Below are 13,506 nucleotides of genomic sequence, written 5' to 3' on the forward strand. Positions count from 1 at the left end.
GCTGATGTCACAGAGGGGGACCAGATGGTCCCTAACAATGGGGTACCACCTCAGTCTCCTCAATGGCCCACCACACAGAAACACAAGGTTCTCAGTCCATGAAGAGCTGACCTTACTCAAGGGGCTAATTCATACTGAACAGACTCTTAGACACCAATGTCTAAACAATCAGAAGGCCAGTTTGCTAATTTACCTCCGGGCAGCTACTCGTCTCAGCCATCCCGGATGTGTGCTGAGATGCACAATCCACATGCTCACTCAACAAGGATTTCATAAGCACTGAGTGTCCTTAACAACCTGTGAGTACCTGACAGAAATAACACAGCCAAATGAGGTGGGGACAGAAATGGGAGGAGGAATTGTGCAATAAGCTTGGCGTCAAGCAAACTGGAGTTCAAACACTGTCCACTATTTGTTAAGCAGGTAACTGGGGAAAATTGTTTAACCTTCCTGAGTCCCTGTCATCATCTGTAAAATATGGGGCATAACAATACCTCTGACAATATTATTAATGAATTAAGTGGGTTACATATGTAAACTTTACAGGTGAACTTATGTTCATATTTTTCTGGAAAGGTGGTAACGTAATACATAAGGGAGAGGCTCTAGGATCATAAACATCTTTCTGGTTTTTTATTTTTATTGGTTTTTTTTTGTTTTTTTTGGTCAGTAGTGTGGCTTGAACGTTGGGCCTAGGCATTGTCCCTGAGCTCTTTGGCTCAAGGTTTCCACTTGAGCCACAGTGCCACTTCTGGTTTTCTTTTTTTTTTTTTGCCAGTCCTGGGCTTGAGCTCAGGGCCTGAGCACTGTCCTTGGACTTTCTCAAAGCTAGAGCTCTACCACTTGAGCCTCAGCACCACTTCCAGTTTTTTTCTATGTATGTGGTACCAAGGAATCGAACCTGGGTCTTCATGCATGCTAGGCAAGCACTCTACCACTAGGCCACTTCTGGTTTTCTGGTGGTTAGCTGGAGATGAGAATTTCCTGGCTGGCTTTGAATACAGATCCCCAGATCTCAGCCTCCTGAGTAGCTAGGATTAGGTGTGAGCCACTGGTACCTGGCTAAGATCTGGTTTAAATCCTAGTTCTGCTACTTACTGGGAATACGATTTTGGATAAGCAATTCAATTTTTTTTCACTCAGCCTCAATTTAGGAATTTGTAAAATGAAAATAAATATTCCTCAGAGCGGGACTGGAAGCATGGCCTAGTGGTAGAGTGCTCACCTAACATGCACAAAGTCCTGGGTTTGATTCCTCAGTACCACCCACAGAAGTGGTACTGTGGCTCAACTGGTAGAGCATTAGCCTTGAGAAAGCCCAAGGACAGTGTCCGGACCCTGAGATCAAGCTCCAGGACTGTCAAAAATCAAAATTCCTCAGTCCCCAAGATATAGATAATGTAATTATTTGAAGGACTTACCAAATTTTTAAGGTAACGATAGATATTGAACAGCAAGCAGTATGATGAAGAATAGTTCTGAACGACTGCCCATGATTACACAGAAGTGAATAAAACATACACTAATTCCAGGCACTAGTGGCTCTCGTCTATAATCCTACTTAAGAGGCTAGGATCTGAGGATTGAGGTTCAATGCCAGCCTGAGCAAGTAAGCCTGGGGAACTTACCTCCAATTAATCACAGAAAAAGCTGCAAGTGGCAGCTTTGAACAAAAGGAGCCTAAGGATGGCACCCAGACCCAGATTTCAAGCCCCAGCAAAAGCAAACAAAAATACACACAGAAACACTAAGTAAGCTGGGTACAGGTGACTCACACTATAATCCTAGCTTCATAGTTTGAAGCCAGCCCAAGCAGAAAAGTATGAGTCTCTTATCTCCAATTAAAAAAAAAAAAACAAAAAACTAGAAGTGGCACTGTGGCTCAAGTGGTAGAGCTTTGAGCACAAAGAGGTTCAAGGGCAGCACCTAGGCACTAAGGTCCAGCAAAAAAAAAAAAAAAAAAAAAAAAAAAAGTACAACCTTTTTCTTTTTGTGCTGGGGGGGGGGTGGTAGTAAAGGGAGGGGCATTCCTGGGGCTGGACCTCAGGGCCTGGGCATAAGACTAATTACTGTTCTACCATTTGAGTCACTTGGTGGTTAACTGGAGATAAGTTTCACAGAGTTTCCTGCCTGGGCTAGTTTTGAACCACGATCCTCAAAACTCATTCTTGAATAGCTAGGATTATAGGCACCTGACTAGTATAAACTTTTGTTTTCTGGCTGGGCTTGGTGGTGGCTCACACCTGTAATCCTAGCACTCAGGAGGCTGAGATCTGAGGATCAGGGATCAAAGCCAGCTCAGGCACAAAAGGACCTGAGACTCTTATCTCCAATTAATCTAAAAAACTGGAAGTGGGGCTTGGCTCAAGGGTAGGGTGGTAGCCTTGAGCTAAAGAGCTCAGGGATGGTGCCCAGGCTTGAGTTCAAGCTCTATGACAAAACAACAACAACAAAAAGACCTTTTGTTTTCTGGGGGCTTGAACTCACAGCCTGGATTTTGACAGCCCTCTACCACTAAAGCCACAGGGCCACATTTTTTTTTTTTTTTTTTTTGCCAGTCCTGGGCTTAAGCTCAGGGTCTGAGCACTGTCCTTGGATTTTCTCAAGGCTAGAACTCTACCACTTGAGCCTCAGCACCACTTCCAGCTTTTTTTAATGTATGTGGTACTGAGGAATCGAGCCCGGTTTTCGTGCATGCTAAGCAAGCAGTCTACCACTAGGCCAAACTCCCGACCCCCACTTTTGGTTTTGAGTGGTTAATTGGAGGTAAGAGTATCTCAGAGACTGTTCTACCAAGCCTGGATTAAAACTGTAATCCTCAGATTTCAGCTATTTATGAATAGCTAAGATTATAGGCTTGAGCCATCTGCACTGGCTTAGTAAAAACTTTGAGGTCTTCGACTCAAGGCTACCACCTTAGCCCTGGAGCCATAGCACCACTTCGGGTTTTTCTTGCGGTTAAGTGGAGATAAGTTTCTCTGTGCCTGGAGGTGTGGCTCACTCCCGTAATCCTAGCTACTCAGGAGGCTGAGATCTGAGGATCATGGTTCAAAGCCAGTTGGGCACTTAAGTAGGGAGGCTCTTATCTTCAATTAATCACTAGAAAAGGGGAAGTGGGACTGTGGCTCCAGGGATAGGTTGGGTAACCTTGAGTTGAAGAGCTCCGGGATAGTACCCAGGCCTAGTTCAAGCCCCATGACCCAACAAAAAAAAGGTCTCACAGTCTTTAGTGCCCCGGCTGGCTTTGAACCTGGATCCTCAGATCTAAGCCTCATGAGTAGCTAGGATTACAGGTGTGAGCCACCCCACCCGGCAGTAGAAAGTTTTAAATACAATTAAAAGTTGGACAATTGAGAAATATAATTTTTTTTTTCCAGACCCGGGGCTTGAGCTCAGGGCCTGGAAATGGCACTGTCCTTGGGATTTCTTAAGGCTAGAGCTCTACCACCTGAGACACAGCGCCACTTCCGGCTTTGTCTGTGTATGTGGTACTGAGGAATGGAACCAAGGGCCCATGCAAGCTAGGCAAGCACTCTACCACTAGACCACATTCCGGGCCCACAAAGTCACTTTGTACTTTTCTGACAGAAGACTCTATCTCAGACTAGTTTCACAACTATATTTTCCAAGTTTCTAATGCTGCTCATGTGAAGCCAAGCAAAAACTCTCCCTACTGCTAAGTCATGCTCCACAGCGACAGAGGTGAGCCATGGCATACATAATGCAAATGCGTTCACCTCTACACTTGAAACGCCCAGGCCTCTGAAAGAAAAAGCCACAAATCACTCCACTCCACACTACATCCTACCTTTGAGCTACTCTCCCCACTGCCACGGTCACCTTGCAAATGGCTCACAGTGTAGCAGTCCCAGAAGCGTGCTGCAGCATTTCAGTCTAAACCAACAGCCCTCACCTCCTGGCAGATTCCACCTATCTAGAACAAAGGGCAGCCCCTGTCAAGCTCGGGCTGCCCCTCGCCCGGGGCCAGGCCTCACGCGGCTGTCCACAGGGCTGCGCGGCCGGCGCCAGGCCACTTCTACCCAGGAGCTAAGGTGCTACAGAACTAAGATGGGTCCAGGGGGACACGACCTGCCCGGGCTCCGGTGGGCGCCCCGGGACCCGCCCTCCCGGCCGGGTCGGGGGGGGGGGGGACGCGGCTGCCCGACGTGGCGGGCCCCGGGGGAGGGGGACGCGGGCTCGCTGCCCAGCACCGGGACGCACGCTCCGGCGGCCTCTCCGCCTCGGGGGCTGGGCGTCCGGCCCCAGGCCCGGGCCGGGAGCAGGCCGGGCCCAGAGCGGCCCCAGACCGGGAAGGACAGGGCGGGGCGCGCACTCGGCCGCGTCCGGCCTCGGGGACCAGCACCTCGGGGGCGGCGGCGAGCGCGCCGGCCCCGCGCCGGCAGCCCGGAGTCACCGAGACGCCCGGGCCAGACCCCGCCCGGCAGGGGGAGGGGGCAACCGCCATCTTCCCGGAGCGTCGGAAACGACGGCCGGGCTGGGCTGTCGCGATACCGCAGAGGCCTCTGGGAAGGACGGGGGAGGGGAGGAGGAGGAAGCCGGGCCGGGGCCGGGAGGCGGGCCCCGCCAGTGGAGCCCCAGGAAGCGGGGGGGGCGGGGAAACGCCCGATTGACGCGGAGTGCCGACCAATGACGGGCGACCGCAAGCGGGCCTCCAACCAATGGGCGGCCCGGCCCACGGCGGGGGGCGGGCGCCGGGGCCGAAGGTAGCTTGAGCGCGGCGGCGGCGTTGTTCAGTCAGAGCGAGAACATTCCAGAGGTGAGTCCGCGGGGGGCGGCGGCCCGCGCCCCGGCCCAGCGCTCCCCGCCCCTCCTCTCCCCGGGCCGCAGGCGGGGGCTGGCGCCGCCCGGCCGCCCGCGGCTCACGGCCGTGTCCTCGCCAGGTCGCCCGACTCGGCGCTGCCGGTGTGGACGCGGACGTCGCTGGGACAGCCCCTCCCGCTGCTCGGCGGCGGCACCTGCCCGGCCGCCCCTCCGCTCGCCGCCCGCCCCGCCGCTCCGGACCCGGATTCCAGCGCCTCTTCCTCCCAGTCCCGGGCGAGCCGCGTTGGGTTTATGTCTTTATTTGACGAAAACGGTGAGTGGCGGACGGCGGGCCTTGGCGGCGACAAGATGGCGGCGCGGCCGCGTGACCCGCCGCGCGTGTGGCGCAGTTTGGGGGGGGCGCGGCGAGTGCGCGCGCGCGCCGGCGTCCGGCTGAGTCAGGCCCGGGGCGCGTTTGTGAGTCACGGCGCCCGCGGCGACGGCCGCTCCGCCTCGAGAGGGAGGCGCGGCGAGGGGCGCCCGCCGCCGCGTAGCCATGGGGACCGGGGCGAAGGTCGGCGGAGGGCGGCCGGGCGCGGCCGGAGCGGCGTCCCCGCGCGCCCCGGCGGGGCAGATGGCTCCCGGCGTGAACCCGCCGCTCTGAAGCGGGCCGGGCCGCCCTCGCGTCGCCGTTGGCCGGCGGATGGGGGAGGTAGGCCGGGGCCCCGGGGCCGGTATCCGCCCCCCACGCCACCCCCGGCGGTTACGACGCGGTCCGCCCCGTGACGTGCGGGGCGCCGGGCCCCGCGCAGCCGAGGCCGCCGCCGGCCCGAGTGGCCTGGGACGGTGGAGTGAGGCGTTTCCCTACCGGCGCGGCCAAAATGGTGGCCTCCTTCCCGAGAACGGCACCTGCTCGGGACGGCCGCTCGGAAATGCTTTGCAATCTAGCAGAGTTGATTGGGGACCCGATGGAGGCACTGCGGGCAAGAACCGGTGTTACACCTGCCAGAACGGTGGTGGTTTCTCTCTCTCTCTCTTTCAGAGCTGTTGCGCAGCCATTGGTACCTGTATTGGGGAAACATAGCATACAAGCAAGAAGCTCACAGCCTCAGCGGCGAAAATTTTTTCATGTCAGAGACCGAGAACTCTTGCAGTCGTTTATGTCATCCCTTCTTCTCCAGACAGAAGATACCAAAAAGTTGCAATCAAAGATCTCTTCATCTTATTGATAAAGCCACTAATAAGCCAAAATGTCTGTCAACGTCAACCGCAGTGTGTCAGACCAGTTCTATCGCTACAAGATGCCCCGTCTGATTGCCAAGGTAGTGCCCGTCTTCATTAGGCTAGCACCTCAGTCCGTAGCTCTCTGTTAGCTTTGAAAGATTGCGTGCACAGGGAAGACACAAACTAAAGTTCTTATTTCCTTTAGGTTGAGGGCAAAGGAAATGGAATCAAGACAGTTATAGTCAACATGGTTGACGTTGCAAAGGCGCTTAATCGGCCTCCAACGTGTAAGTAAAGCTTCTTGGAGAAGCCTGAACAGGTATATTACAGAAATCTTGACAAATTTTTGAACTTGACTATAAATTTTGTCTGGATTATGTGTTAGCTTGAGGAGCCTTGAATTTTAAGCCACTTAATTGGTTGCTGCCATAAATTCACTGAACTACCAAAAGCAATAATACATTTCATTAGCCCCATACTTTTTAAGACATCAGTTTTGTATAAATTTGGTTGCCTAGGCAGACATCTGTTAGCGATAATGAATCAAACTTTTTCTTCAAATAGATCCCACCAAATATTTTGGTTGTGAGCTGGGAGCACAGACCCAGTTTGATGTTAAGAATGACCGTTACATTGTCAATGGATCTCATGAGGCGAATAAGCTGCAAGACATGTTGGATGGATTCATTAAAAAATTTGTTCTCTGTCCAGAGTGTGAGAATCCTGAAACAGATCTGGTGAGTGTATTTGAGATTGAGTTTTTTTACTAAAAGGAAAGTGTATCTTTTGTGATGGCTTCTGTTTTAAAAGTATCAAGTCAGGATGGAACAAAATTTCTAATTAGTGTTTTAGATGTCTTTTCTACATTTGTTCCACAAATTCTTTCAAAAAAATTGCATCTTGGATTATCGATAACATACTTTGTTTTCTTGGCAGCATGTCAATCCAAAGAAGCAAACAATAGGTAATTCTTGTAAAGCCTGTGGCTATCGAGGCATGCTTGACACACATCATAAACTCTGCACATTCATTCTCAAAAACCCACCTGGTAAGTCTTCATAATGACTTTGGGAAGTTTTAACTTAAAGCAGCTAATTGTTGGAAACAAGTGAAAGAATTTGTTACTTTAGATTGGGATAGTTTATTGTATAACAGATTATAATGGGTACACAAGGTACCATCTGTTTGCTACTATCTGGTAAATGAGAATTGCCTCAATAAGCTTCATTGGCATTAGTGCATTGCAAGCAACAGTCTGGCAGATAATCATGACTATCTGGCACAATTTGAGCTTGCTTTATAGTAAAGTCTAACCCTAACCAATTCCACTGTTCTCTTTTTGTGAGATACGTTGTTATACAGACTTAGACAATACTCTCAAGTAAAATTGAGTTACAGCCTTGCTTTTAAGTTGTTTTAGGTAGTGAGGGCCAACTATCTGATTTGAAAACATCACTACGGCTTTTTTTATCCTTAGTTTAATACTGCTAATACATGGTGTCACTGCATTTTATTTTAATAACCTACAAATGACATTATTTCCCATCTATTTTTCTGTAGAGAATAGTGACAGTGGTACAGGAAAGAAAGAAAAGGAAAAGAAAAATAGAAAGGGCAAGGACAAGGAAAATGGCTCTGTATCCAGCAGTGAGACACCACCACCTCCACCACCAAATGAAATCAGTCCTCCTCCACATGCTGTGGTGAGTGCAAGGTTGACAGGCTTGGTGGGCTTAACAGAGTGTGAAATACCTGGTATTTTGTTCAGGTGGGCAGAAATAATATAACCAGACTTCAGGGCTGGGAATATTAGTGATAGAGTGCTTGCCTCGCATGTAAATGTCTCATGGCCTGGGCTGGCTTAGACCTGCTGCCTTCCTCAAATCTGACTAGCTGGGATTACAGGTATGAGCCACCAAGCACCCTGTTCTTTGTTCTTAGCCTGGTGCTGTGGTTCACACATATAATCCTAGCTGCTCGGGAGACAGATCTGAAGGTTGCAGTTCAAATTCAATTAATTGGAAGTGGCGCTGTGGCTCAAGTGGTAGAGCACTGGCCTTGAGCTGAAGAGCTCAGGAATAGTGCTCAAGCCCCAGAGTTCAAGCAACACAATTTTGGAACTTAGTGTTAGTTGCCCCGTTGCTGTGTTGTCCCTGTGCTCTTCAGCTCTAGGCTAGCTCCCTACACTTGAGCCACGCCCCATTTCCTGTTTTCTAGTGCCCAGGCTAGCCTTGATCCTCAGATCCCCGCCTCCTGAGTAGCTAGGGTTACAGGTGTCAACCACCATGCTTGGCTCAAATCATACCTATCCTAACACCTTTGTTAGCAGGAAGAAGAGGAAGACGATGACTGGGGGGAAGATACAACTGAGGAAGCTCAAAGGCGTAGAATGGACGAAATCAGCGACCATGCAAAAGTTCTGACACTCAGTGATGATCTGGAAAGGACCATAGAAGAGCGTGTCAATATTCTGTTCGATTTTGTTAAGGTGAAATAATATTTGCTTGACATAAACGGTGAACTTACCACACCATTTAGCCTTAGGTGTTTTATCTCCCTGGGGTTAATTTTGAGTATGCAAGGCCTATTTTCACTTATTTTTGTTCAAGACATGTTTTGGGGAGGTAGTTCCAGGCAGTCTCTAGCAGTTGTGTGTCATTTAGAAATCATGAATTAGAATAATAAATTGAGACCTGGGAATGTGGCTCAGTGGTAGAATGCCTAGTGCGCATGAAGCCCTGGGTTCAGTTCCACAGTACTGCAAAAACATAATAGTCTGGAAATGGCACTGTGGCTTAAAGGGTAGAGTGTTAGCCTTGAGCATACATAGAGAGGCTCAAGGACAGCCCAGGCCCCTGATAACTTCTAGCCCCACGACCGGGAAAAAAATTTTTAATAAGTTGGGAAGACTGCTATCGCCAGCCTGCTAAAATGTAACTATGTCCATGCTGATTTTTTTTTCCAGAAAAAGAAAGAAGAGGGCATCATTGACTCTTCTGACAAAGAAATAGTCGCCGAAGCAGAAAGACTAGATGTGAAAGCCATGGGTCCTCTTGTTCTGACTGAAGTTCTTTTTAACGAGAAGATTAGAGAACAAATTAAGAAATACAGACGCCATTTCCTAAGAGTAAGCAAGTTTGGTGTGCTCACAGATGAGATTGTGACCTTTGGAGGAACTTTTTAATTCCTCGTTGGCATCCTGAGCCATCTTAAAGTACCTATACGAAAGCTTGTTAATACCTTTTTTTCTCCTCCAGTTTTGTCACAACAACAAAAAGGCACAGCGGTACCTTCTTCATGGTTTGGAGTGTGTGGTAGCAATGCATCAAGCTCAGCTGATCTCCAAGATTCCACATATCTTGAAGGAGATGTATGATGCAGACCTTTTAGAAGAGGAGGTCATCATCAGCTGGTCAGAAAAGGTGAGGAGAACATGATTTATAGGCATGAGCCCACTAGTACCTAGCCTAATGGCCTTATTTCTTGTTTGCATTGAATTGTAGTCTTCTAAAGTGTTTGTGATGATGGTCTTGATAAGAATATTGTAACAAAGCTGGGCCCAGTGGCTCACACCTGTAATCCCAGCTACTCAGCAGGCTGAGATCTGAGGATCAAGGTTCAAAACCAGCCCAGGCACATGGAACCTGGAAAACTGGAAGTGGGGCTTGACCTGAAGAGTTCAGGGACAGCAAGCACCCAGGCCAAGTGCAAGCCCCATGACCTCCTATCTGTCTATCTAATTTGTAATGAATCTGAGCGCAGTGGTTCGTGCCTGTAATCCTAGTTACTCAGAGGGTGAGATCTGATGGCTGGTTGGGTCATGGGGCTTGAACTCTGGGCCTAGATACGGTCCCTGACCTCTTCAGCTCAAGGCTACCCCTGCCCTATCCCTGAAGCCATAGGCCCACTTCCTATTTTAAGAGATTAATTGGAGATAAGAGTCTCCGGTCCTTTTGTGCCCAGGGTGGCTTTGAACCTTGATCCTCAGATCTCAGCCTTTTGAGTAGCTACGATTACAGGCATGACTCACTGCACCCAGCTTATCTTGATTTAACCGCCAGAAAACCACAAGTAGCTCCAGGGGTAGGCAGTATAGCCTTAAGCTGAAGAGTACAGGGGCAGCACCCAGGCACAGAGTTCAAGCCCTGTAACCCACAAAAAAAAAATTGTGATGAACTTAACTTTCTTTTTTAGGCCTCTAAGAAATACGTCTCAAAAGAACTTGCCAAAGAGATTCGTGTCAAAGCAGAACCATTTATAAAATGGTTGAAAGAGGCAGAGGAAGAATCTTCTGGTGGTGAAGAAGAAGATGAAGATGAAAACATTGAGGTAAATGCTGAGTTTAAGTAGTATTGGCAAAGGGGTTAATCAGTTGTGAGCAGTTACACAAAATGTCACTTGGGATAGATCTAAATTTAAAGCATGTTCTCTGGGAAATTAGTGGCAAGAAAAAATTTACTGGGGGTGGGGTAGTAATTGTGTTCTTGGTGGTATAGTGCTGGGGGTTCAACTCGGGGTCTATGTAACAGACAGCTATTTTTGTACTCGTGAGCTATATCCTCAGCCCTGGAAGAAAGAGTTCAAATGTTGTTGCTCATGCATGTAATGTCAACTGATTGGGGGAAACTCATTCTTTTTCACTGATCTCAGATATCAGATTGTAGAGACTAGCAACCTGCAACGGTGTGGGGGGGGGGCAAAGATTGTCATTTCTCCTTTTTTTATTTTTGTCAATGATAGGGCTTGAACTCTGGACCTGGGCGCTGCCCCCAAGCACTTCAGCTCAAGGCCGCTGCCCTTGAGCTACCAGCTTTTCTGGTAGTTAATTGGAGATAAGGGTCTCAGGTTTTCTCATTTGTGACCAGTTAAAGGATGAGAGTTATACTGTGTATACTATGATTTCAACTCGGGACTTTGTGATATTGTATGCTGCTCTTGAGCAGTACTTTTCAGCCTGGCTTCCCCCCACACACACTTTTTCCCATTCCTGGGGCTTCAACTCAGGACCTAGATGCTTTTTCAGGACTAGCACTCTACCACTTGAGCCACTGCTCCCATTTTTTTTTTTTTTTCTTGTGTATGTGGTAGCCAAGGAATCCAACCCAAGACTTCATACATGCTAGGGAAGCATTCTACATCTCTGCCCAGCCTGGCTTTCTTTTGCTGGTTATTTTGAAGATGGAATCTTTCAGGGCTTTTGTGCTTGCGTGATCTCAGTGGATCTCAGCCTCCTGAGTTCCTAGAATTACAGGCATGAACCACCAGGAGCCGATTTAGTTTTTTTCAATACATAGATTTGTTTGGGCAAAGGGATACAACAACTAATAAATTACTTATTTACCAGGTGGTGTATTCGAAGACTGCCAGTGTACCAAAAGTTGAAACTGTGAAGTCTGACAACAAGGATGATGACATTGATATTGATGCCATTTAAGAGGATGGATGCAACTTAGCTTAACAGTGTAATGCTGCAAATTTTTCTCCATTATCAGCCAGAAGTGCAACATGTATGTGCAAAAGCTAAATGGCTTAACATCATGCTACACTTTATACTAAAAATCTATTACTGTGAGTGGTCTGTAATTAAGCCCAATGAGACATCTAGGGAGTCCATACACACCAGTGAGCAGGTGTAATTTGCTTATTTATAGCATGTTTCTTTTGGAAAACTAGTGGTGGACACATTTGGATCACATTTATACAGTTATAAATAAAGATTTGATTTTGTTCATTCTTCAGATTTTGGGCTCTTAATGGCTTATCCTGAAATAACTGGCTCCTTTTTAAAATGTTGTGCTATCATTTAACCTGATAGGTCTTTGGAGCCTGGTAAATGTTATATGCTGGACTATATCAAAGTCTTCAGCAGAACATAAACACATAAACCTTATTCAGCCATTAAGAAATAGAGAACTTTTAAAGTTTTATCTTTAGTCCCTTTAAATTGGCATCTTGTAATTCTTTTATACTAACCTAATCTGATAATCAGATGGCAGTGCAAGATCTTACTGAAGTAAAAACGACCTGGGTGTCCTATAAATTTAAGAACAAGATTTAAAGATTTGAACTTGTGATTTTTCAGTTCGTGTATACTTGCCCCAAATTGTAGTATTTGGAGTCATGTGCGTTGCACGTTGGATGAGCCAGGGAAATAATTAGATAAATAAGTATTTTACGTGTATGTAGTGGTTGCTTTGTACTGAGAGAAAACTTAAACTTTGAGGTGTAATTAAATAGTAAACTGATTTTATTTGGGAGAAACAGGAAAGAAGGTGCACTTAATTTCTAGCAATTTTTCTCTAGCTTTTACCCCTAAATTATAATTTCAAAATGTTTAGACATACTGTATATTGTGTTATGTTTTTTCCCCCCTTTGATATTATGGTTTGTTCTTTAATGCCTTTTACATTGGACATGTATCTATTGCTTCTTTAGGTTTTTGTTGCTATCTTGCCAAAATAAGTGTTACTGTGTTTCAAGCTTGATTTCCCTGTTCCCCCCCACACACAAAAAAAAGAGGTCTTAGCAAAACTTAAAATCATACTTCTAAGTCAAAGCCTATATTTTGGTGTGTGACTTGGGATATTTTTTACTTCACATTGAATATGGCTGGGCACCTGAGAAGTCTGGATGTTGGGTACTGGGACAGGCTAGGTCCTGGCAAGCCTGTGCAGGCACTTGGACATAACCAGATTAATCCTTAGCCTATTAGCTGATGTTAACTCATTTGATAAGGATTTTAAAAACCGATACCATAGCAAAGGTAAAAACTTCCACAAAGAGCACTCGTGAGACATTTGAAGGGTCCCTGTGGTTAATTTTGTGTGAAGCACTGGCTCGTATCATTTAATTTGTCTCTCGTATCACAGATTGAGACTTTTAATAGTGAATGTATGTAAAAATTGTTCACACTGAAATTATACAAACATTTGGTAAAAATAAAACCTTGTTAGTGTGATATTTAACAGGAATTGAAACCTACCAGTCTTATTGGAGAAAAACTAACTTCACCTGCCTTGTGATAAGAGTCTGGAGAGGAGCTGGGAATAGGACCCATATAAACCCAAAGGGAACGGGAACGTCTTGTGGCACAGCAAAAGAAGGAAGTTTGCAAATTCACATACTTCTTAGGCTTGAAATTTTTTGCAGCAGGGCCCGTTAGCTATTATTAAGATTGTGTACCAGCAGCACACTGGCAGGCTTTTGAGAGCTTCTCTAAAGAAAGGTTTGAGCTTCAACTAGTGTTAGTCTGGTGCCAAATTTCAATGGAAACCAAACTCACACAATCTGGATTTTATTTAGAGGTTCTCCTAATAGAGTAATCCTTTACTTTGCTCTATTGTCTTAAATTTTTTGTTTCAAACAGCTACATTACTTGATTAAAACAATGTTAAAAATGGTATTTTGTTTGCTTTAATATTAAAGTTGACTTCATTCTATGAGATTAAAGCTGTTTTGTTGGCTGCTGCTTTGGACATGTGTTGAATATCCTGCAGCTACTCTTGCCTGCCTTGTCATCTA

The 13,506-nt window shown here is 46.9% G+C and overlaps 1 protein-coding gene and 1 non-coding gene across 4 annotated transcripts; both read left to right on the forward strand.

Annotated features, from left to right (window-relative positions):
- The first annotated feature begins 4,718 nt into the window (after positions 1-4,718).
- Eif5 (eukaryotic translation initiation factor 5) lies at positions 4,719-12,929 on the forward strand. Of its 3 annotated transcripts, none has more exons than XM_090344892.1 (12): positions 4,719-4,777; positions 4,902-5,095; positions 5,804-6,083; positions 6,191-6,272; positions 6,550-6,722; positions 6,922-7,033; positions 7,546-7,688; positions 8,315-8,473; positions 8,951-9,112; positions 9,243-9,407; positions 10,180-10,314; positions 11,330-12,929. In XM_090344892.1, the coding sequence occupies exons 3-12, from the start codon at positions 6,012-6,014 to the stop codon at positions 11,417-11,419; spliced, it is 1,293 nt and encodes a 430-aa protein (XP_090201018.1). In that variant the 5' UTR covers positions 4,719-4,777; positions 4,902-5,095; positions 5,804-6,011; the 3' UTR covers positions 11,420-12,929. The 3 variants fall into 3 exon arrangements, with proteins under 3 accessions (XP_090201018.1, XP_090201016.1, XP_090201017.1); XM_090344890.1 differs by having other exon boundaries at positions 4,720-4,777; positions 8,312-8,473; XM_090344891.1 differs by lacking the exons at positions 4,719-4,777; positions 4,902-5,095 and adding an exon at positions 5,375-5,473 and having other exon boundaries at positions 8,312-8,473.
- LOC150054949 (small nucleolar RNA SNORA28) lies at positions 7,231-7,358 on the forward strand. The gene has a single exon (XR_016537721.1). It is a non-coding gene; the product is annotated as a small nucleolar RNA SNORA28 (small nucleolar RNA).
- Positions 12,930-13,506: the final 577 nt, after the last annotated feature.

The sequence above is a fragment of the Megascapheus bottae genome, chromosome 14 (genome assembly GCF_031878675.1).
Source record: "Megascapheus bottae isolate mThoBot1 chromosome 14, mThoBot2.hap1, whole genome shotgun sequence".
Lineage (NCBI taxonomy): Eukaryota > Metazoa > Chordata > Mammalia > Rodentia > Geomyidae > Megascapheus > Megascapheus bottae.

What these genes read in the sequence shown, in the direction of transcription:
- Eif5 (XM_090344890.1), top strand. Translation starts at nt 6,012, where the DNA reads ATGTCTGTCAACGTCAACCGCAGTGTGTCAGACCAGTTCTATCGCTAC. An exon ending in GCTTAATCGGCCTCCAACGT is followed by an intron (nt 6,273 to 6,549) that starts GTAAGTAAAGCT and finishes TTCTTCAAATAG; the next exon opens with ATCCCACCAAATATTTTGGT. An exon ending in CATTCTCAAAAACCCACCTG is followed by an intron (nt 7,034 to 7,545) that starts GTAAGTCTTCAT and finishes ATTTTTCTGTAG; the next exon opens with AGAATAGTGACAGTGGTACA.